Below are 21,410 nucleotides of genomic sequence, written 5' to 3' on the forward strand. Positions count from 1 at the left end.
TGGCTCCTCTCAAAGGACAAACTGTCTTTCTTGGCACAGAATACAGAAGGAGGAGGCTGTCTGTCTTGTCGAGAAGCGAGAGAGAGACAATGACACTGAGCCTGGTTAGCCACAGGCTTTAACTGAGACATTGCATAATCTTGATGATGTCTGCTGTGTAGTTGTTATAATTTTATGAAGCTAAAAGGTACGTTTGGACACGTGGTGGATGTTACAGAGGTTTAACAGCACAAAAAGCTGTTTCATTACACGATGGAGCTCATTGATCTCACAGGGTGTAGCTGTGGATAGATGTGAAAGCACGATGGAATATTAGGACATTACTTCAGCAAGGTTACAGACGCCCTCCCGATACATGTGATTTATGAGTCAGACCTGGCATGCCTGTGTGTGACATCATGTCTTTGAGTGAGGACAGCTGTGTTTTTCTGTTTGTCTGTAGGGTTAATCTTACGATGAGACAGTGCAGCAAAAAGATGGATTTTTAAGGGGAATGTATGCAGGTTATGTTGGTACAGGTTTTTTAAGTGAAGGGTGTAGGTGAGCCAAAATGCTGAACTGCATCCAAAAATACTGCTCTAGTGAGATTCCTGCAAATTCTTTGAGAAGCCGTATCTGTCTTCCTGAAGCGTTATCTTGCAGCTGTAGCTGTCATGTTTCTGGGTCTGCGTCGTGCTTTGCAGTTCTTTCACCGCGTTGAAAACGCTGCAGCTTTTGCGTTTGATTTTTAAAACAGATGCTGATGAGGTAGATTCTCAGGCTGAGATTAGATGAAGGCCTGTTCGGCCCAGCTTGAAAAACGCAGCACAAAAGAACACTGATTGGAAGTTTTCAAACGAGTTGCTCAGCAATGCTTTGTGTGCTATTTTTGCTTGCTCACAAGCTTTTTGTCGTCTCCCCTCCCCTCTTTTACATGCTCAATTTGGATTTTCTCTTCTCTGTGATGCCCTTTTGCTCTTTTTTCTGTGTCTTCTGTCTTTCTTCCTGTCCAAACACCTCCGTTGCTCTCTGTCTCTCGGCTGCTCCTTCTGCCTGATTGTTGTGGCTCCAGTGTCTGTGGCTCCTCCGCCTCCTCCTCCTGTGGTCCAGCTGACCCCACAGATCCCCCTGACCGGCTTCGTGGCCAGAATGCAGGAGAGCAGTAAGTAGTAGAAAGCAGACAGAAACATACACTTTTGTGGTATACCTGCATGTACCGTTAAAGTTAGAAATGTAGACTGTACAAACACAGCCATGTGCAAAAGTCACAGGTATGAACCTCATGTCCTTTTCCAAAAACCTGGCATGAACAAAACAGCATGCACAAAATTTACGCAACGTCACCAGTGCACTACACAGGGCTCTGAGCACATTTCAGGACCCACACACTGCTACACTCACACTACCTTATCGCGCTGGATGCACGGCTGAGGGTGGAGCACCCTCAGATGTCTGTCTGTTGCCATGGTGATAGATCACTGAAAGCTCTCAGTCCACTGAGGAGAGAAAATGTGACCCGCTGCTGCGTCCTGATTCACCAGCCGCTTGTCTGCAAAGACGCAGAGATCAAACTATCTGTGTCTCCCTAGTTCAATGAACCGAAGAACAATTCTGCATGAGTCATGGAACGACATGAACAATGGAGTTAGTGTGTGTAGTTTGCACTTTTTAAACTGGCCTTAAACTAATAATTATTGCTAAATCAGCTGGTGGCTTTTCTCTTGTTTTTCTGGTGCACAGGAAGCGGCACGTTTTATATTTCCACCACCAGCAACAGGGATTAATGTGCATGTGGAAGAAGAGCTGATTGGTTAGTCTGAACACTAATCACTTTGACTAAACAAAGAAAAGGTCTGCTGCTAAAAAGAGGTCACCTCACAGAAAATACTGATGTTTAACGAGTGAGTTCTCGTGAGAAAATGCCACAAAGAGAAGCACTTTAATACTAGGAAAAAAACAAAGAAACGGGGACCAGTACAAGTGCCTTTTAATGTTTTTTTAATGGGAATGGTCTTGCTCTGTCTTTGCCTGAAGTATATTGCGTTACTAAAAGCCTAATGTATGTGGTGTTTATACAAGGGGAAATAAAACCAAAGTCAGCTGTTGTTTTATAGCGAAGCGTTTTCAGCTGTTAACAGCTCCAAAGTGAGCTGTTGGACCTGTTGTAAAAAAGGTTATGCAGGCAGATTGGAGAGTTGCATTAATTTCAGTCCCCTGTGCCAGTTCTTTAATTCAAGAGCAAGCTTATGAATTAGATCAGATGTGCAGTTTCTCTTTAATCACTGGGCTCGAGACTACAAAGCTGCAGGGAGACCTGCTCCAAGAGGACTCTCGTAGCACGAGAACTTATTTGGTTAAAAGACTGAAAAAAGTCGGGGCTTTCAAAATCACACCAATCCACCCATTTTATCACGTCGTATTCTTGTGAAGTATGCGCTTGAGAAGTGCCGCTTTTCACTTCTCACTGGACGAATTTAAAAATGCAAATCATACAGTGTTACAGTACGTGTTGCATAACACAGCTACTAAATGAATCCTGTCATTTAAAGAAAGAAGAAAACACATTCAGGTGTGATTAAGCGCCACCGTTACTTAAACAACTACAGGATAAACTGAAGAACATGGCTGGTAGTTGTAGTACTAGAAGTAATAAATAGAAAGACTGCAACGGCTACTGAGGACAACTGTGTCCAGGAAAGTTTAGCATCCTCTGAGAGATTTCACGTTTACAGAAGTGATACAGAGTGACTGTTTTATAATGTTAACTGAATATTTCGGGAACTGTAAACAGCCACTTGTAGTGCAGAAGATGTATTGATGTTTCATTGATAGGAAGTTTATAATAATAATAAATGATTAGTAAGTAAATGAGTGCCACGGGGACTTGGATCAGTGCTAGTATTAACTGATGCTGCAGGATCAGTGTCCAATTAAAAACTAAAGGGACCCACAGCTGCCCTCTAGTGAGCAGTTAAATCACTGAACATTTAATGTGTGTACACAGTTAGAAGACTTGGAATGATTTAGATCATAGTTGCTTGATAATTATATATGTTAAAATAAATATAAGAAACGGTGCATGGTGCACACTAGTCTCTCTGACCTGACCAGGCCATAACAGTAACATGTTGAAAAAAGATATAGGATTTTGAAAGGTGAACACTATCACAGTGCAAGAGAACATTTTGAAATATCCCCAGACTGAGAGATCTGAACACACTCCTTCCTCATTATTTCTTTAATGCCTTATCACCTCTGCTTCCTGCCGTGCTTTAGTAACAGACAGCCCAGCCCCACCTCCTCCACCTCCCCCAGAGGACATTGGTGTCTTTGAAGAGCCAGCTCCCCCTCCTCCGCCTCCACCTGTAGACTACGAGGAAGAGGAGGCCGCAGTGGTTCACTACAACGATCCCTATGCTGATGGAGACCCCCAGTGGGCTCCCAAGAATTACTTAGAGAAAGGTTAGTACCCCGAGTTAGTCATTGTATTTAGACTTTCACCAGTGCAATGAGCCATTTTACTGTTTTTTTCATTTTCCACAGTTGTGGCCATTTACGACTACTCCAAGGACAAGGAGGACGAGCTGTCCTTCATGGAAGGGGCCATCATCTACATAATCAAGAAGAACGACGATGGCTGGTTCGAAGGCGTCTGCAACGGCGTCACTGGACTCTTCCCTGGAAACTATGTTGAGTCGATCATGCACTATGCTGACTAAAGAAAACAAACAAAAACCCACTCGTGATGGCGCTGCAGAGGTAATCCGTGAAGATGTACAGACGTATGCGGCGCAGCGATAGCAGTTCATACAGTTTGGAATGAAGTGCCATGGTGAATTAATAAGTAGTTTTCTTCTTTTGTGGGGAGAGGAAAGGGTTTGATCTGCCCTATTAAAAAAATAAATACATAAATAAGATGCCGCACAAAGTAGGAGGGTGTTGAAGCTTTGCAAGGCCTGTGTCTGGAAGTAAAGGCCTTTTTTTTCCACCACTGTCACATGGTAGGGCTCATCAAACAGCAACATTTTGCCTCACGACAAAATGACGTACATCAATAACAACTTCAGTGGATACAGAGTAAATCTAGATGTAGTGTTGCTTTTTCCGAGTATGCAGTAGATCCAGAAAGGGACGCACTGCTACAGTTTTACCGAGACAGTGTAACCGCTTTACGGTAAAGTGCTGCACACTTTTTCCTTCTCGTTTATTTGTACTGTAGACCATCAGACCAGCTCTTTCCTTCCTTTTGAAAAACAACGATCTTACATTATCAGAGACCTGAAAAGGACAAACGAACGTCATCAAGTGCATTAGGACACAGCTGAATGTGCCGTTGACGTCCAAATCACACAAGGTGTTTAAAAAATATATTAAGGAGGATAATGGCCAGATGGAGCTGTGTATTCAGTATGCTCTCTGCTGTTAAAAAAGGGGCGGGGGTTGAAGTGAGTGTATAGACTGATCGCAAAAAAAAAGAAAAGAGTTTCTTCTTTCTGATGGAGTCTCTTTCTGTTCTCTAACTTGTATATAAACTGTAATGTGAGAAGCTGCCAGTACAGTACATTTGTCAGTGTGTTTCACCAGTGTTTCCATCAGCGTCAGTGGGTGGGGGGAAGGGCGTGGTGCCAAGAGTGGATGTTTTGAGAATTTTTTACTTTACTTTTTACTTTATTTTTACTTGAAAATTAATTTTATTCATCACCCACAGTGCCATTTTAACGTGATTCAGGCAAAGTGGTTGTGTACAGGCATTTATTTTTCTACGTTAGGTCACAACTATATCGTCTTGATCGCCATCACTGTATTTGTCGATGCTGTCCAGCTACTGTAGCAGAGCGCTCACGTGCTTGCTGCTTCGTGACGCGAAGCAGAGGAAGGACTAAGTCGTGTGGCTTTCTTGTTTTTTTTTTCATGTTGTTTCCATTGTGCACTGATTAGTTAGCGGTAACTGTGATGACTTTTATTTCCATCATGGCTTTTATCACAAACACAAGCGTTGCCATCTCCAAAGTATCAACTAACCTTTAGGCTTTGTTTGTTCTTTCAGTGGTTGCTGGTGCGGTGCTTTACATTGGTGCTTAATAACCATAATCACCAACCCAAACAACCTCAAGTCCAAGACTCCTCCCACACAGAAATGTAACAAAGGACTTTTAGTGTCGTTTTCGATCGTTTTGATTGTAATCCTCGGCCACTTTTGTGTTTGTAGTGAATGTAGGTGACTCGGCGATGGTGATGTGCTTCAGCTGGAGTCGCTTTATGTCTTTTTGTCCGTTCTGTGCTACACACGAATGACACCCGCTACCTGCAGTGAAGGAAGGAATCTCAATCTTTAGGTCTTAAAAGTTCCGATTTGTCCTACGAAATAAGATGCCTGTTCTGGCGGAGTGATTGTTGGTGCAAACTCGCTCTCAAATATCATTCAATATAATGCCTGTCTCAGAATATATGTTTGTAACAAGTCATATGAACATAATCACGTGTACTTTAGAATAATAGGGGCATTCAACTTTTATTTTGAAAGGGAACATTTTCAAGGTTTTTAGGCAGAATATGACTCATTCATATCGACAGTATTCATAAAGCATGGAAGTATCTAAACGTCATTACAGTGAATGATTCGCCACTACATCCCTTTCTTGATTGTATTTATTCCATCATGAGGTCATTTTGTTTTGTGAGGACGTTTTCTACCTGATGTATTTCTAGCTCTGCATTCAGCTTCTTTTTATGTGTGAGACTGCTGAGGAAGGATTCGATAGCAGTTTTATGTAAATGATTTATTTATACTTACTTTTTTCATAGAGTAATCATGAGACAACCACCGATGTGCAAAACTTTGTAATGTTTACCACTTAACGTCTCTAGCATTTCAGGGCATCACAGGTCAAGGCGCCTTTCTTTGATGTGCGTTTTCTTATGATCATTTGTGGAAATGAAAAGAAAAACAAAAAAACATCCGAAACTTTAATGTTCATTGGAGCAGAATGCGATATTTGTCTTCTCCTCTCAGTTTGTACATAGGATGTGTTCATTGAAATTTATGTACAGCCTTTTTTGTAATAAACAGCTCGATGAAACAAATGACAGCACTGTGAGTTTTGTGCCAATGAGCTGTCTCAAAAGATGGAAACAATCTGCAGCATACTGTAAACATGCTGTCTACTGTATGTTTGTGCCCCCAAATAAAAACCACAAATAAATATAGATTTGTGAATAAATAACTTTCAAAACATGCGCTTATATCTTACCACTGCTATGTGTTTATGTGTAACTGCAGCCTTATTTTAGGAGAAACTGGCTAAATCAAGGCTATCTGAGATTAATTCGCGATGTACACAAAGTCTCAAAAGGATGTACGTTCTGGAGGGGGAGGAGGGATGAAGTCGGGTGGTGGCTCATATTCGTAGTCTTCAGTATGGTTTGCGGTTTTGGGTGCTGATAGACCCGCCTCAGGGGTGTGACCACTGGATTTTTCTGTAAAGACACATAAGAATGAAATTAAGAAGTCTTAAGTTTCAGATTCAAATATTCAGGACTTTATCACAGTCTGATCCAACTGGTGCCCCTGTGTAGCTGCATCCAGTCCCAACAGCCTCTGGGCTTCTGGTCAGAAATCGGATCGTGTCCTGCTGGATCTCTTCACAGACATGGATCAGGATATCACTGAGCTCCTGGACAAGTCGCTGTTTGGCAGTGTTGGATTCACCAAAGTTGGATTCAACTCTGGTGAAGGTGAGGGCCAGTCAATGGGCAATCAGCGCCTTCGACATCCAGGCACTGCTTACACACTGGGGCTGCATGAGGCTGGCTACTGCCCGGAAACAGGAGAAACCCAGTCCTCACAGCATGAACATAATGTCTAATGATAGGCTGGACGAATTCATCCCAGTTCACAACAGTCAGGGTGGTATTCATCATTCAACATGACACTGCCAAACTGGCACACTGAATAATGTTGAAGGCAGCATAAAATCTGACTATTTGATGCCTGTGACATGAACCTGCTTTCATTTGTAAAGACGACAGAGTGCCAGTGGTGGACCTGCCAGTTCTGGTGTTTTCTGGCAGTCAAGCTGCACAGTCCTGGGCTGTGAGTACAGGTCCTACTAAATGATGTGGGGTCCTCATGACACCATCACAAAGTGGGATTCTAACAATTTGGTCAGAAACACAAACGGTAGGCTGTTGGACGTCATTTTATGTTCCTCTATCCACAGAGGAGCAGATACTGGTCGTGCTGGCCTTCTATGGCCCTGTCCAACTCTTTTTATGTAATAGGCTGTCTCCTAGTATCTCGCCACCACTCTTGAGACCGTACTGACAGACATAACAAACCTTCTAGTGATGCCAAACATGGATGTGCCATCCTGGAGGAGCTGTTCCACCAGTGCAACATGAATGGGCTGCAAACACCAACTCGCTGCATCAGTAGTGACAAGAATATTTCCAAAAAAGGAAACTTAGAGATAAATCAGTCGGGAGGGATACGAAGAGATTAATGATCTGTGGCCACACAAGAGTAAAGTAAAGCAAAAGTAACTATGGGAATGGGTTCATAACTGTACATGGAGAAATAGTTTAAGCTAAACAATTTTAATTTAAAATTTCATCACTCAACGTAAAATAAGCAAATATTTGGGGCTTTGGGCAGCACGGTGGCACTGTGGTTAGCACTGTTGCCTCACAGCAAGAAGGTTCTGAGTTCAATAGGGTGGGGCAAAGTCTCACCGTGGTTTCATTCTTAACCTGATGTGATAGTAATGACCCAAGCCATTTTACACACCATGGCTCATGTGATGATGTACATGATTATTAGAAGGTTAGCGACCACCACCAAAGAGGACGACCCCCACTAGGGTTTAAACACCTATCCATGTTTTGTTTTTAAAATTGCAGAAGGATGTGAGGATGAATGTCTTCACAAGCTTAACGATTTCCAGTTGCCTTATTTTAGCACACAAAGAACCGTTTTCACTCATAGTACACAGATTGTTATAATACTTCTGGAAACTTGCATGTCAATATATCTGCATGCAATTCTAAGGGCAAGTAACATTAAGGAGGATCAGCATGTCCATTATTCTAACATAGTTATATCTTAGTACAGACACTGAAACTTACCTTTATATGCAGCAGACTGAAGGGTTTTCGTAGGAGAAGCTCTCTTCATCGCTGCCTGGTAGTTTTTATACAGGGCAGTTCCATACTGAACACACACAGAGGACACAGTGACATATATATACATATATCTTCTATATGTATAAAAGAGGGCTGTGTTTGCACTGTCCATTCATTCACGCCGTGGCAGACATTTCTGGAGTCACATAATTACATGACACACCAAAAAGTAGTTTCTAAAAGGTGTAGACTCCATCCATCAACCTGAACGAGTGGACCGTTTGAACACGAGCCGGGTTTTTAATTTCACTGTGTATGGCAAAGCGAGCTGTGCTACAGTTGGGCTGAATCTGACCTTGGCTATTCTGATGGAGTTGACCCAAAGCACCAGTGTTTTTTCATCATCACAGCAAAGTAACTTGATGTAGGGAGAGTCTTTCTGGATGCATGGGTGCTGGGAAAAGAGTGACAACAAAGAAAGCTTTTATGCCAAAGAGGACGGCCAGTCATTTAGTATCACAGTCCACTTCATTGATGGGGAGAAAAGAGAAAGAAATGGTCAACAGGTATGCTTTCTGGTATCAGAAGCCTCTAAAACGCTGCATCCTACGTTACCCATAAGTCTAATTCTTTTAGCAACCTGGGAAAAGCCAACATCTTTCCAAACCTGCACATTTAAGCTCACAGTTACAAATCCTGTGACATCACGCTGACATCATTTACTCAAGATGTCTTTCAGCGACACACAGAAAATGTCCCACTGTTTTCCACGGGTAGGGAAGTGGGTCTCATTTATATTAAATTAAATGCTAGATTTTGGTGCTTCTGTAAAAATATATATTTGTAATCCACAAAAGCATCCAGCAGAGGGCAGGCCATGCCAAACTGTAACTACAGAGTGGGCCGTGAATAAGCACTGAAGGGTTAAATCATTGCTCTGCCACTGTCATTGTGGAAATCTTACGCGTGACTAACACTACATCTCCAGAGTGCACGTGATTGTCTGGTCAAATTCTTACAGCTGAGAAGAATCTGTTTAACATACTGAGAAACGACCCCAAAAACAGGAAACTAGGTTGCACCCACTGGTCAGTATGGGCAAAACCAATTGAGGTTTTGTTTTTCTAGTACCACTTCCTCACTTAACTGCATCATCTGAAAAAAGCCATCTTGATCTGTTGTGCTGGAGTGCAGCTGTATGCTGAGTGCATCCGGTATCATTTAACTGCGGTCACTTTGGTTGGTGTGATATTTGAAACACATGATAATGGAGAACAATATGAGTCAGTATGAGTCTTAAACTACAGCTGAGTAGCTCTCAGATATAAACTTACATGGCCTTCAAATAGTACTACCTCAGGTCTGCACTTTGCACCACTCCATGTTTAGGCCTGCCCCCGAACTGAATTAAAATAAGTGATAAAAACCAAACCACAATCTTCTTGTTGCACTCTGCACTTCTGGTCACTGGTCTGTTTTATTCTTGCATGTTCAGGAAGCCTTCAGAGTGCTTAAAACAGATCAGACTACTTGAACTAATGAGAATGGATGCATCTCAGACTTAAAAATGGTAACTCAGGTAATTTTTCTTATAAGTATGCAAGTGTCCTTACACTGTGACTTTACAAAGAAGGGTCCCGAGTAAACAGCTGATCTTGTTTACAGCGGTTTTGTTGTTGTGTGATTGCAACATCAGCCTATGATCAGAAAGAAGCGTGAAGAAATAGGAAAGTTGCATAAAGGGCTTCTTGATGCCATCGCCACTTTAAGATTCAAGCTGCTGAGCTGACCTTTAGCATGAAGCAGAAGTTGGTGGGAGCTCTGTACTTCTGTTTGTAGTTCTTGGTCATATAGATGTTGATTTTTTCAAAATGGACAAAGCAGGCGAGATCAGTGGACGACTGGAATATAGAAAACAACAGGATATTATGACTCTATGGCAGACAGATACATAGAACAAAAGCTCAGACATTGGCTTCCTTATAAAATAACAAAATGTTTGTGATTTTGTCTCATTGTTTAGCAGCGCTTGTGGTAGGTATTAAAATCAAGGCAGATGGCCTTTGATGCAAATCCACGAGTTCACACTCACGCTCAGTACCATGGAAATTATACTGTTAATCTCTGTTAATCTCCCTTTTTTTTAATTTCAATGTTCAACACATCATGTTCACACATGTCAAAAGATGTTGATCTTCAGCTGAAACTTCAAAGTCTCACTTCTTTTTATCTGTAGATGACCAACGGATGACGGTGCCATACTTTACTTCTTCTTTTTGCTCTTATTCTCATGTAGACACATAAGACACACACGTCTGCTCCATCCATGTCTCCTTAAATGATTCCTTATATGTCTGTGATTTGCACATCTGCCTCGCACAGTGTTGCGAATTCTTTCACTCGGATCATTTTTGGTGTCAAGCCTGGACGGGCGGTGTTTGTCTTCTCCGTTTTAGTGACAAAGACGACATGTTTCCCTTTAGCGTCGGCGAGGCAGCAATTCAAATTGTCCATCTTCATTTCTCCAGCTCTTCCTCGTGTCTTTCCAGCTCTGTGATGCTTGACCGCTCAGATGGATGCCATTATGCACTTCACACGCAGGCGAAATATTCTTGGATTGTTGTTTATTGGCTGCTCTCATGCTTTAACAATTCGATTTAGTTCAAGTTTAGTTATATAGCACAAAATCTCAACTACAGTTGCCTCACAGTGCTTTCTATTGCAAGGTAAAGACCCCACAGTAATACAGGGAAAAATGAGCAAGCACTTGGTGACAGTGGGAAGGAAAAACTCAGCTTTGACCAACATGTTCAGCTTTACACATTTACGATCAGCAGTCCTTCTGTAAAGCTGAATAAATGGGAAGTGAACTGCCTGGCACTAAATCAGGTGAAAAACATTTTACTAAAGCTGTAAATTAGCAAGATTCTGATGATGTTTGTTAGTCAACTCAATTGCTGTATGTGTGTAGAAGTGATCTAAATAAGACTTTGCTACATTGTACATGACATGCAGTAGCAGTGAACTGAAATATGCACCTGAACTGTTGCTAAAAAAAAGAAAAGAAAGCAGGGCTGCGTCATCACTAAGATGGTTTTGTTTTTAGTAAATTCACATGAGACAAAATCAGACGATAGGCGTGCACTACAGCAACTCTTATTTCCAGTTAGAAAGACACTCCTTTATCTGCCTGCTTTACCGGGTGTTTGGCTGCTTTTCTGTTCTTTACTTCACGACCACTTTCCCACGCTGTCGATGTCAATACTGACATCATTACTCTAGTCCAATCATCTTCTTGCCCGCCTTCTTTGAGCCAATAAGCCCCCAAGGATCTCTCCTCATTGAACTGGCTTTTACATTTTAGCAATAAACAGTAAAACGTCTATGACTAAGGGTCTTGTGCTTACAACATGATGTGCCTAAAAAGCTGCATTCTGTCTGAAGGCCACCAGATGGCGACAGACGTGTTTGCAAAAAGTCTGTGGAAACAGCTTTCTGACTTGACCTCTGTAAACACTCCTGCTGAGTTCATGGTTCATCATTTTGGGTCATGTTGAATAAAAAATTAAGTCTATTTTGTAAATCTTGATCATATTATATTTCATAATGAAGGACTAACTGGAATGAAACCACTTGCAAACTGGTTAACGACTTGTTGTTAGCAAGCAATGGTGGCGTGGTGGTTGCCTCATACAGTGGGGCAAAAAAGTATTTAGTCAGCCACCGATTGTGCAAGTTCCCCCACTTAAAATGATGACAGAGGTCAGTAATTTGCACCAGAGGTACACTTCAACTGTGAGAGACAGAATGTGAAAAAAAAATCCATGAATCCACATGGTAGGATTTGTAAAGAATTTATTCGTAAATCAGGGTGGAAAATAAGTATTTGGTCAATAACAAAAATACAACTCAATACTTTGTAACATAACCTTTGTTGGCAATAACAGAGGTCAAACGTTTACTATAGGTCTTTACCAGGTTTGCACACACAGTAGCTGGTATTTTGGCCCATTCCTCCATGCAGATCTTCTCGAGAGCAGTGATGTTTTGGGGCTGTCGCCGAGCAACACGGACTTTCAACTCCCGCCACAGATTTTCTATGGGGTTGAGGTCTGGAGACTGGCTAGGCCACTCCAGGACTTTCAAATGCTTCTTACAGAGCCACTCCTTTGTTGCCCGGGCGGTGTGTTTTGGATCATTGTCATGTTGGAAGACCCAGCCTCGTTTCATCTTCAAAGTTCTCACTGATGGAAGGAGGTTTTGGCTCAAAATCTCACGATACATGGCCCCATTCATTCTGTCCTTAACACGGATCAGTCGTCCTGTCCCCTTGGCAGAAAAACAGCCCCATAGCATGATGTTTCCACCCCCATGCTTCACAGTAGGTATGGTGTTCTTGGGATGCAACTCAGTATTCTTCTTCCTTCAAACACGACAAGTTGAGTTTATACCAAAAAGTTCTACTTTGGTTTCATCTGACCACATGACATTCTCCCAATCCTCTGCTGTATCATCCATGTGCTCTCTGGCAAACTTCAGACGGGCCTGGACATGCACTGGCTTCAGCAGCGGAACACGTCTGGCACTGCGGGATTTGATTCCCTGCCGTTGTAGTGTGTTACTGATGGTGACCTTTGTTACTTTGGTCCCAGCTCTCTGCAGGTCATTCACCAGGTCCCCCCGTGTGGTTCTGGGATCTTTGCTCACCGTTCTCATGATCATTTTGACCCCACGGGATGAGATCTTGCGTGGAGCCCCAGATCGAGGGAGATTATCAGTGGTCTTGTATGTCTTCCATTTTCTGATGATTGCTCCCACAGTTGATTTTTTCACACCAAGCTGCTTGCCTATTGTAGATTCACTCTTCCCAGTCTGGTGCAGGTCTACAATACTTTTCCTGGTGTCCTTCGAAAGCTCTTTGGTCTTGGCCATGGCGGAGTTTGGAGTCTGACTGTTTGAGGCTGTGGACAGGTGTCTTTTATACAGATGATGAGTTCAAACAGGTGCCATTCATACAGGTAACGAGTGGGGGACAGAAAAGCTTCTTACAGAAGACGTTACAGGTCTGTGAGAGCCAGAGATTTTCCTTGTTTGAGGTGACCAAATACTTATTTTCCACCCTAATTTACGAATAAATTCTTTACAAATCCTACCATGTGAATTCATGGATTTTTTTTTCACATTGCAGTGCTGGGTTCAAATCCAGCATCTGTGTGGATGTGTGTCTTTGAGCTGTGGGGTTAGGTTAACTGGTGCCTGTCTCTCTGTGCTGGCCCCCCTGTCACAGACTGGCCTATCCTGTCGCAGGACACCGATGGTAGCTGGGGATAGGCTACAGCTCTGGTGACAGTGAATTGGAAGATATATACACAACATACATACAACAAAAAGTTATATGTGCTGGAATTCAGTGCAGCTATCACAGTATCTACATGTAGCTTAAATATTTACAGCAGTTTAGGTTTGAGACAGGCCTCATTGAGATCAGCTTCATCTAAAGCCGAGCAGCAGAAAACAGCTAGCCTGGTGTAAGCTGTAGAAATGATTTTGCTCACTCAGGTTGCTAAAGTTGTTTTCTTTTAAGCAGCAATACAAATAGAAACTTTGATTTGCTATACCTTTGTTTTTCCTTTGGGCACAAAGTAGATGCCCGAAGCCCTGAGCACAAAGTAGCGCGGTTTCCAAACCTTCTTCCCATCTTCTTTGAGGTAAAGTGTGCCCTCTAGGTCGGGAACGATCAAAGTCGAACCCCCGAAATTCTCCTGCAGCGTCAGAGGAATGGCATGAAATGCAAAACTGAAACGTGGCGCCATCAATGAGATGCAAAAATGTGGCACTGCGACTGACCTTGACAAGGAGATCTTTAGCCTGCTGGTTAATCGCACTCAATGCTGCCTTATCCTTTTTCCACATGTAAAATATCTTCACGAGATGAGAAAAGCACAGTTTACTGACTGAGCATTATAACATATAATCACACTTCACCAAGAAGCAGGTGCTCTGTTACCATATTGCTCACCTGAGGGTCTGTGAACATCACATACTTTTGTGGTCTTGGCAAAAAGTAGATTTTGTTTTCACTGTACCGAGTCCAAGCAGACAGTGGTTCCACCAAATGTTCATGATCCTCAAAGGTTCTTTCTGAAATAATGGACAAAAAAGCAAATTAAGGGAGGACACTCCACAAAAAACCTTTGGAAAGTGGGAAATGTGTGCTCAATTCAAGTGAATTCAGTCTTATTTCTATAGCACCAAATTAGAGACTCTAGAATAATACAGACTAAACCTCAACAATTACACAATACCCCTGTGAGTAAGCACTTGGCGACAGTGGGAAGGAAAAACTCCCTTTTAACAGGAACGAACCTCCAGCAGAACCAGGCTTAGCAGCCACCTGCTGCAACCAGTTGGGAGTGAGGGGGGGAAGACTCCTCTGTTATTTTGACTACCTGTTATCATGTTTATGTGTGTGTGTCTTTATCTCACCAATCAACAATTCGGGGTTGGTCTCACACAGACTCCAGGCAGTGCTGCAGTCACAGTGCGTCTTCTCAAACAGTTTGTCCAAGACCTCTCGCACCGATTGCCTCTCGTCCACCATCAGCGTCTTGGAGCTGCCGTCACTCATGAGCACCTTCACAATCAACTGAGAGAGGCACAGTTACTTTAACTTAAGATTAAATGCAAGCTTCAATGAGACACACACACACACGCACACACACGCACACACACAAAAGAAAATCTGCTGATCTTACCTTCCTCATTTTGGCTTCTTTCAGCTTCTCTAGAGCTAGTTTTATTTTCTCTGCTTTTGTTTGGGGTTCTCTCTGGAAACATAGAAGAACGTTATCTCTTTTGCCGCCCCATGTCCAGGAAATTCTGACTTTATATTTTCTCAGTGCAAAACTTTGGTTTACCATTTGCATGTTCCTGCAGGATACATCTGTGCCTGGCGGGGGAGGAAGGGCAGTGGCTGGCTCATGTTTCTGAGTCGTTGCGGGTGGTGCAGTTTGATCGTTTGTACCGCCGATGTTTGGTTCAGAAGTAAGGGGTTCCTGCGCAGCTGACTTTGATTCCAGGTCAGCCATTAGAGCATCCAGATCATTGTCTTCCAGTTCATTAAGAGACTCTGTAAGGAGATGTGTGGGTTTAACTATGACCTCAAGAGGGTGAGTTGGAGAATCATGGACGTAAAGCTGATTAGTTCAAAACTTGAACTGGCAAGATACATCTATTGAGAAAAAATTAACGAGCAGCATATTCCAGTGGGAATACCAGGGAATCCTGGGAAACTAGGAGCGTACAGTGTCCTGTATCCCCCTCCCACTAAAACACAGTTTGCTTTTGATTGTTTCAAATTGCTGATATGGCTTTTTTGCACCTTGGCCATAAAAAGCTCATCAGGTACGACAGATGAATCTGTTAAAATTCTCCACAACGTCAAGTCTCAGTCACCTTGCCCCTTGGTCAAAATGGGACCCCCCCATAGGTCAAGTTTTCCGAATATCTTGGTTAATGTGATAACTCAAGAAGGAAGTCACCTTGGATTTTCAAATTAATGCCATAGCATCTACTCGGAGGCTGAGGGAGAGCGCTTTTCTTCTGTGAAACAGAGTTTTATCTGCTACTCACCATTCAGGTCGTTGAAGCCAATGGAAAAGGTTTTTTCTGTCTGGGCGGCAGAATCTGCTTCTGGTGAGTCACCTTCAGTCTTCAGACTCTGCAGGGACATAACAGCAAATCAGCATCATCAGAGCCCCCCCGCCATCCCCACAGCCATGAATTACAGTTGCATGTCGTGAAAAACACATGTATGATCACAGAGGTCGTGTTCTTGGAGGGAAGCAACAGTTCATAGTTTGAGGTGGCGCTTTAAATCGAAACCCTGTGTCCTCAAAATACTCTGAACTGCTGTCTCTTGGTAACTTGTTTCCCTGTACTTCATCACGCTCTGTCTCCGAGCTAAATCGGTAACAGAAAACACATTGTCCCCTGCAGTGTTTGCAGGGGACAATAAATCACAAGTGTGTTTGTTAAGAAAGAACGATTCATCACAACATTACATATAATCAGTGATTTATAATTGGGCCTTCCGAACTAAGGAAATGGCTCTGATATTTCAGTGTCCCCACCATTAAAAAACTTGCTATCAAGAAACAGACTCAAACTGTATGATTTTAATTGTTAACATGCTCTGTCTCTGCAGGCTCACTCATAAACAACCTGGGCAGAAAACCTGGAAACAAAATGATGCCTCCGAGCGGGCTGTTCCACCCTGCTGACTGTGCCTAATAACACATTTGGTCATACTGGAGCTGCTCCGTAAATGACACCTCCAAGCCTCTTTAGACCAGACCTTTTTATACTTTCCTTTAAAAAAGATTTTCTACCTCCGAGGCAGTAAAGCATAGAGAACCAACCCAATCAAGGCAATAAGTGGAATCATTTAAATCCTTTTGTTTCTAAGAGTCTCTGGGGGTCGACGCTTAACTCTAAATGCTTCTCTCGCGAATTCTCCTAATAGTCTTTGAAATGGTGTTTATCACTGTGATGGCTTTCCAAAGAGGATGCAAGTCAGAGTGACAAATGGAGCCTTTCTGGTAAGCATGATGTAATACTGAACATAGATTGATTCCATTCTCAGGGCCGTGCTCGTTTGCAGCTTACATGCAGGGGTTGGAAATTGACACTAACGCCAAGTCTCAGACCCAGGCTTCAATCAGTTATGAGTGTATAATGTGTTTCTTGGCGAGTTGCAGTTTTATGATGAGCAGCTTATGTGTGCTTAAGGAAATCTGCAGCCATTGCCCACAGTCCAATCCACAGATGATGACTTCACATGTCAGCATTACGGTCGTCTTGCAAAAGACGTTACGGTCGTCGGCATTACGGTCGTCGTTGCAAAAACAAAAAGGCTGTAATCAGACAATGCCCAGATTATGACTAAAACACTGAGTGGATTATTCACTTTCATTAACCTGTTCCTTCCTCAAAAGAATGGCATCTTGCACAGTGTCAACATGAAGCACTATTCACACATTTTCCAATCTTTTACAGGGATTACCATGTACCTTAAATGTTCATCAGTTACAGCATCACAATCAAATCAAATCGAAAACAAAAAAAAAGAAAAGAAAACTCACCTGAGAGAGATGATCCATCTCTCCGAGCAGGTGAGTGAACATGGCGTCTATGTCGTCCATCTGCAAACGGTAGAACGAGGAATTCAGATTTTTTAGGAGCAGTTTAGGGGGATAGAGTAATGCAAGATGCAGAAAATAAAGTAGATAATGGTGAACCGCCCTGTAGGAGGCACTAGGAAGTGAAAACTTTGGGCGATTTCAGTTCGTTTTGCGATCAGTTTCGTGTTTGTTTTGTGTCAGTTCTGTTTGTGGAAAACCTGGGGGGGTGCTGTCCGGCATAACAGCTGACATTTTTGTGGCAGGGCCCACACAACCAGTAAGTGTATGCACACACATGCACAGTTCTGGATGTGACAATCCCCATGGCAACAGGGGATAAACAAAATGCAAAGTGCAGCATCTATTTAGACAGAGCAATCAAGAGCAATGATCCGCTGTGTCATCTCGGTGACTTTACAAAGAGCCGAAGCAGCTGTTTCTGTGCTGCTCTGGCTGCAAAGTGCTTCAATTCCTTGGACATCAAACATGGAGCATGTGACCTTCCATTTTCTAAGTGTTCTCTTTAGTATGAGTGCACAGCATAGATACATTTCTTAAATAAGCTAAATAGTTTTCACCTCCTGTAGATGCCATCTGTGTAACTCCTTGTACAGTCTGTGATGGAAGAGCGATAGCTAAAACTCAAATGCTTTGTTTTCTTCGCACTAAATTGATCAGCCCTGCAAAAAGGCTTCATTGAGATCAAAGGTTTTCACCAGACCAAATTTTCTGTGGAATTCAGTGTCTGGGTTTTTCCATATGGGGGCGGCATCTTGCCAGCTTTAGGTCTTGTATGTGGATCGGCTTGAAAAGCGAACTGAAGAATGAGCCCTCTGCTTCTTGCCAACTCTGCAAGACTGTTGCAATATGTGGTTATCAATACCAGTAGATGCACTTATTTTGAAAGGTCTCAGCAGCTTACCCTGACTCTGAAAGCTGCACGTACAGCAAATATAGAGGTGGGGTATTTAATATAGTCGTTTTATTTGAAGCGACTTGCCTCTTTTGTATGTGCTAATTTATGAGCTCAGCAGGTCATAAGCATGATACCATTTCCTGATCCTCACACACATCATGTTTTTCTGCACTTTTACTATGACACATAAGCACGTAACACTGCAGTCATACAATGGCTCTGCAAGTTTGCATCTATTATTAGCTTTTCTTTTCTTTTCTGCTCTAATTTCAAAATGTGTGAGGTGGAAACTGTTTCCATTCTTTTTTGTACGTCGTTAGATTTTGCTCTTGTTTCTGCAACTGACTGTCTTTAACATTAGAAATGCAATCTGATCTACCCATCTTAACATGCTAACGTATAGTTTTGCACCCTGTCCTGTTCTGTGGATTTTATCTTTTGGGTTTTTTTCTCTTTCATCTAAGAACCCTACACTGGTTATAAAAGATGAACACCTGGGCTATTCAGAAACAGCATCTTTAAGTTAAGGGCTCATGGGCAAACTTTACTATTTAGATTATTAGTATTAATTTGTCATTTCTAGTAATTTGAGGATTTCAAGTTCTGTATTTTTTCTCATTTTAGCTGTGATTTGACTCAATGAGTCACTATTAATCCTGTTAGCTGTGTAAAGTTTTTTACGTTTACATAAAAAAAAAAAAAGGTAATCTGCCTGCTCTGGCTGAAAATATTTGCATGGACCAAAGAGGTGTTGTTACAAGCTGTAAAAATGAAAACTGTTATCTAAAGGACGCTAAAGTGCCCCATAGATCTAAAGAGTGCTGTCATTTTAAGTGAAACATTTCTTCACGTTTGTAATTAAAAGCAAGACTTTGTCCCCACTTTTCCTAATGCTGGCTCTAGGTTCTATGTTTTGTATATATATACTTTGAAGTATTAAGCTTGAAGAATGAAGTACCTTCAGGGCTATTTCAAATCTAAATCACTTTCATCCAGCCTAAAAGACCTATTTCAACAATGAGATGCAAATGTATTCCCTGTATTCGCAATTCAGTTCACTTCAGTTTTTTTTTTACCATATATAGCACCAGATTACAACAAGAGTCGCCTTAAGGCATTTTATATTGTAAGTTAAAAACGCTACAAAAATACACAGAAAACGGCAACAATCAGACCTCCTATGAGCAAGCGCTTGGCAAGAATGGGAAGGAAAAACTCCCTTTTAACAGGAAGAAACCTCCAGCAGAACCAGGCTCAGGGAGGGGCGGGGCCATCTGCCTCGAATGGTTGGGGGTGAGGGGAGGGAGACAGGACAAAAGACACACCAGTGGAAGACTGCCAGAGATTAATAATAAGTAATGATTTTCTGCAAAGTGTTATATAAAGACACAAAGAGTTAAAAGAGGTGAGTGAATTGCATCATGGGAAGCCCCCAGCAGCGTAGGTCTGATGCAGGGTAACTAAGGGAGGACGTTTTAAGCCTAATTGCGATTATGGACATTGAATAATAAAGTCGAGGTCAGTACTATAAATAAACGATGACCACAGCAGACATGGTTGGGCTGTTTAGCTTGGCCCTAATATATTGCAAACATTAAAGCTGCAGCTTAAAGTATAGAACATGCAGATTCTGTCCTGTGTGCACTGAGTCATACATGTTGTTTGAAACATGTATAAACTGTCTTCCTGTATTTATTAGTCTCTGCATAACTTGCGCATTCTCATGCGACAGATGTGCGTCCACTGTGCCATCTCTGTTGCTCAGTCTCATTCTGTGTTTACGCCGAGCAGTAAACAGACCATTAAAGTGAAACGGGGTAAAAGGGGAAGAGTGGAGCGAGATGTAGCTCACTAGGTATTGCTTCCACATGAAAGTGAAAATTTTGGATCGCTACAGAACTTTACCTCTGGACTTCTGCGTCACACATGTGAAACTCATTCCAATCCTCCGTCTCCTTTGTCTCGTGTAACCTTTTCGTTTGATTTTTCCCGATTAATTTCAACAAATGTGCATTTGCAGACTGCGCTCATGAAAGCAAGCATCGCAAACACCACATTTGTTTATGAATTCCATGCTCTCATCAGGCATGTCAGAGTGTTGCCTCTGCCTCCCGATGTGGTCTCACACATCAACAAAAACGAGGCAACGCCAAGAGACACGCAGGCGGCCGTGCCAAAGCCTGAGCACAAAAGGCGATTTATTGAGATGTACGTGCATGAAAGGAATCACAGTGCATTGCCTGCTAACAGTAAACCAACATGTTTTCTCTCTTCTTGCGGTCGAGAGCTTCTTGCTGTTTTCTAATTAGTTGCACAACCGTCCACTGGCTGCTGTGAGAGGGCATGTGTTTGTCTTAAGCAAAGCTGATGTGGCCATTCAAGTATTTAACTCTTAAAAGAACCAACAGAAGGCAGAAATGTGTGTATGCACAGTAAGCCAAAAGCTTTACATACTTCAAATGATTCGATTCTTATCCATCGCTCACCATGAAAGTGTGATCACTCTTAACGTCAGGCTGCAGTGTGACAACCAGCCCCAAAATACAGCGAGAGCCAGAGCAACAAGAGCATCACTGAGCTGATCTGGACTTACAGCTACATGAAACAACCAAAACTCGCAAAAGCAAGACTGCAGCTCTTAAATGCTGATTTAATCGTGCTCATTTTATTTAAGGCTATCCTGCAGCACAGCACTGAACTGTTAACACAGTAGTTCTGAATTTAGTAGTAGCATATTTTTTATTGTATTGATTTACTATGAAGTTCCAACCAACTTAAATACAAACTCTATCTTTCATTAACACATTTTTAGCATTCTTACCTTTTCTCTGTCTTTGACACATGGAAGCATCACAGAGTGAGTGTCATTGCTGCAACCCTGACAGGTCAGTCTATATGTGAGCGCTTGCACATGTGACTTTGTCTGCACTGCCTGATATGCTACAGATATTCGCTCAGCTTCCTCTGAAATCAGGAAGTAGATCTAAGTTTTTCTGGTAAAGCAGATAGGGCTTAAGTAGTGCTCTGAGCTCTACTTCTGGCCTGGCAGAAGTTGTTTTTACACACAGTTGTTTTCACTACTTTATTCTGGTAAGAGCTATCAGTAGTTCCTTAATGTGGGAATGTGCAACTGATATATACCCTTTTATTGTAGTACTTAGTCAATACAAATTTGTATTTACAATATTTATTATTTGAATGGGGGCTGGCGA

The 21,410-nt window shown here is 42.2% G+C and overlaps 2 protein-coding genes across 5 annotated transcripts in view; one reads left to right on the plus strand and one right to left on the minus strand.

Moving 5' to 3' along the window:
• Positions 1-6,063, plus strand: part of LOC120727871 (abl interactor 1-like) — a 20,897-nt gene extending 14,834 nt beyond the window's left edge. For 2 of the 4 annotated variants that reach the window (XM_040022449.1, XM_040022450.1), the window contains 3 exons: positions 1,052-1,141; positions 3,256-3,441; positions 3,523-6,063. In XM_040022449.1, the coding sequence (XP_039878383.1) occupies positions 1,052-1,141; positions 3,256-3,441; positions 3,523-3,698 (452 nt within the window). In that variant the 3' untranslated portion in view covers positions 3,699-6,063. The remainder of the gene's footprint in view (positions 1-1,051; positions 1,142-3,255; positions 3,442-3,522) is intronic. The other 2 variants (XM_040022451.1, XM_040022452.1) reach the window with 1 other exon arrangement.
• Positions 4,834-21,155, minus strand: LOC120727872 (amyloid beta A4 precursor protein-binding family B member 1-interacting protein-like). Its single transcript, XM_040022454.1, has 13 exons — positions 21,020-21,155; positions 17,244-17,303; positions 15,733-15,820; positions 15,018-15,229; positions 14,856-14,927; positions 14,587-14,746; positions 14,120-14,241; positions 13,948-14,022; positions 13,719-13,862; positions 9,891-10,001; positions 8,456-8,554; positions 8,104-8,188; positions 4,834-6,456 (listed from the first exon to the last, which is right to left on the minus strand). Exons 1-13 carry the CDS (start codon positions 21,047-21,049, stop codon positions 6,326-6,328), a joined length of 1,389 nt encoding a protein of 462 aa, XP_039878388.1. The 5' UTR covers positions 21,050-21,155; the 3' UTR covers positions 4,834-6,325.
• Between the last annotated feature and the right edge of the window lie 255 nt (positions 21,156-21,410).

This window comes from Simochromis diagramma, unplaced genomic scaffold, assembly GCF_900408965.1.
Source record: "Simochromis diagramma unplaced genomic scaffold, fSimDia1.1 OVJJ01000205.1, whole genome shotgun sequence".
NCBI classification, from domain to species: Eukaryota; Metazoa; Chordata; class Actinopteri; order Cichliformes; family Cichlidae; genus Simochromis; species Simochromis diagramma.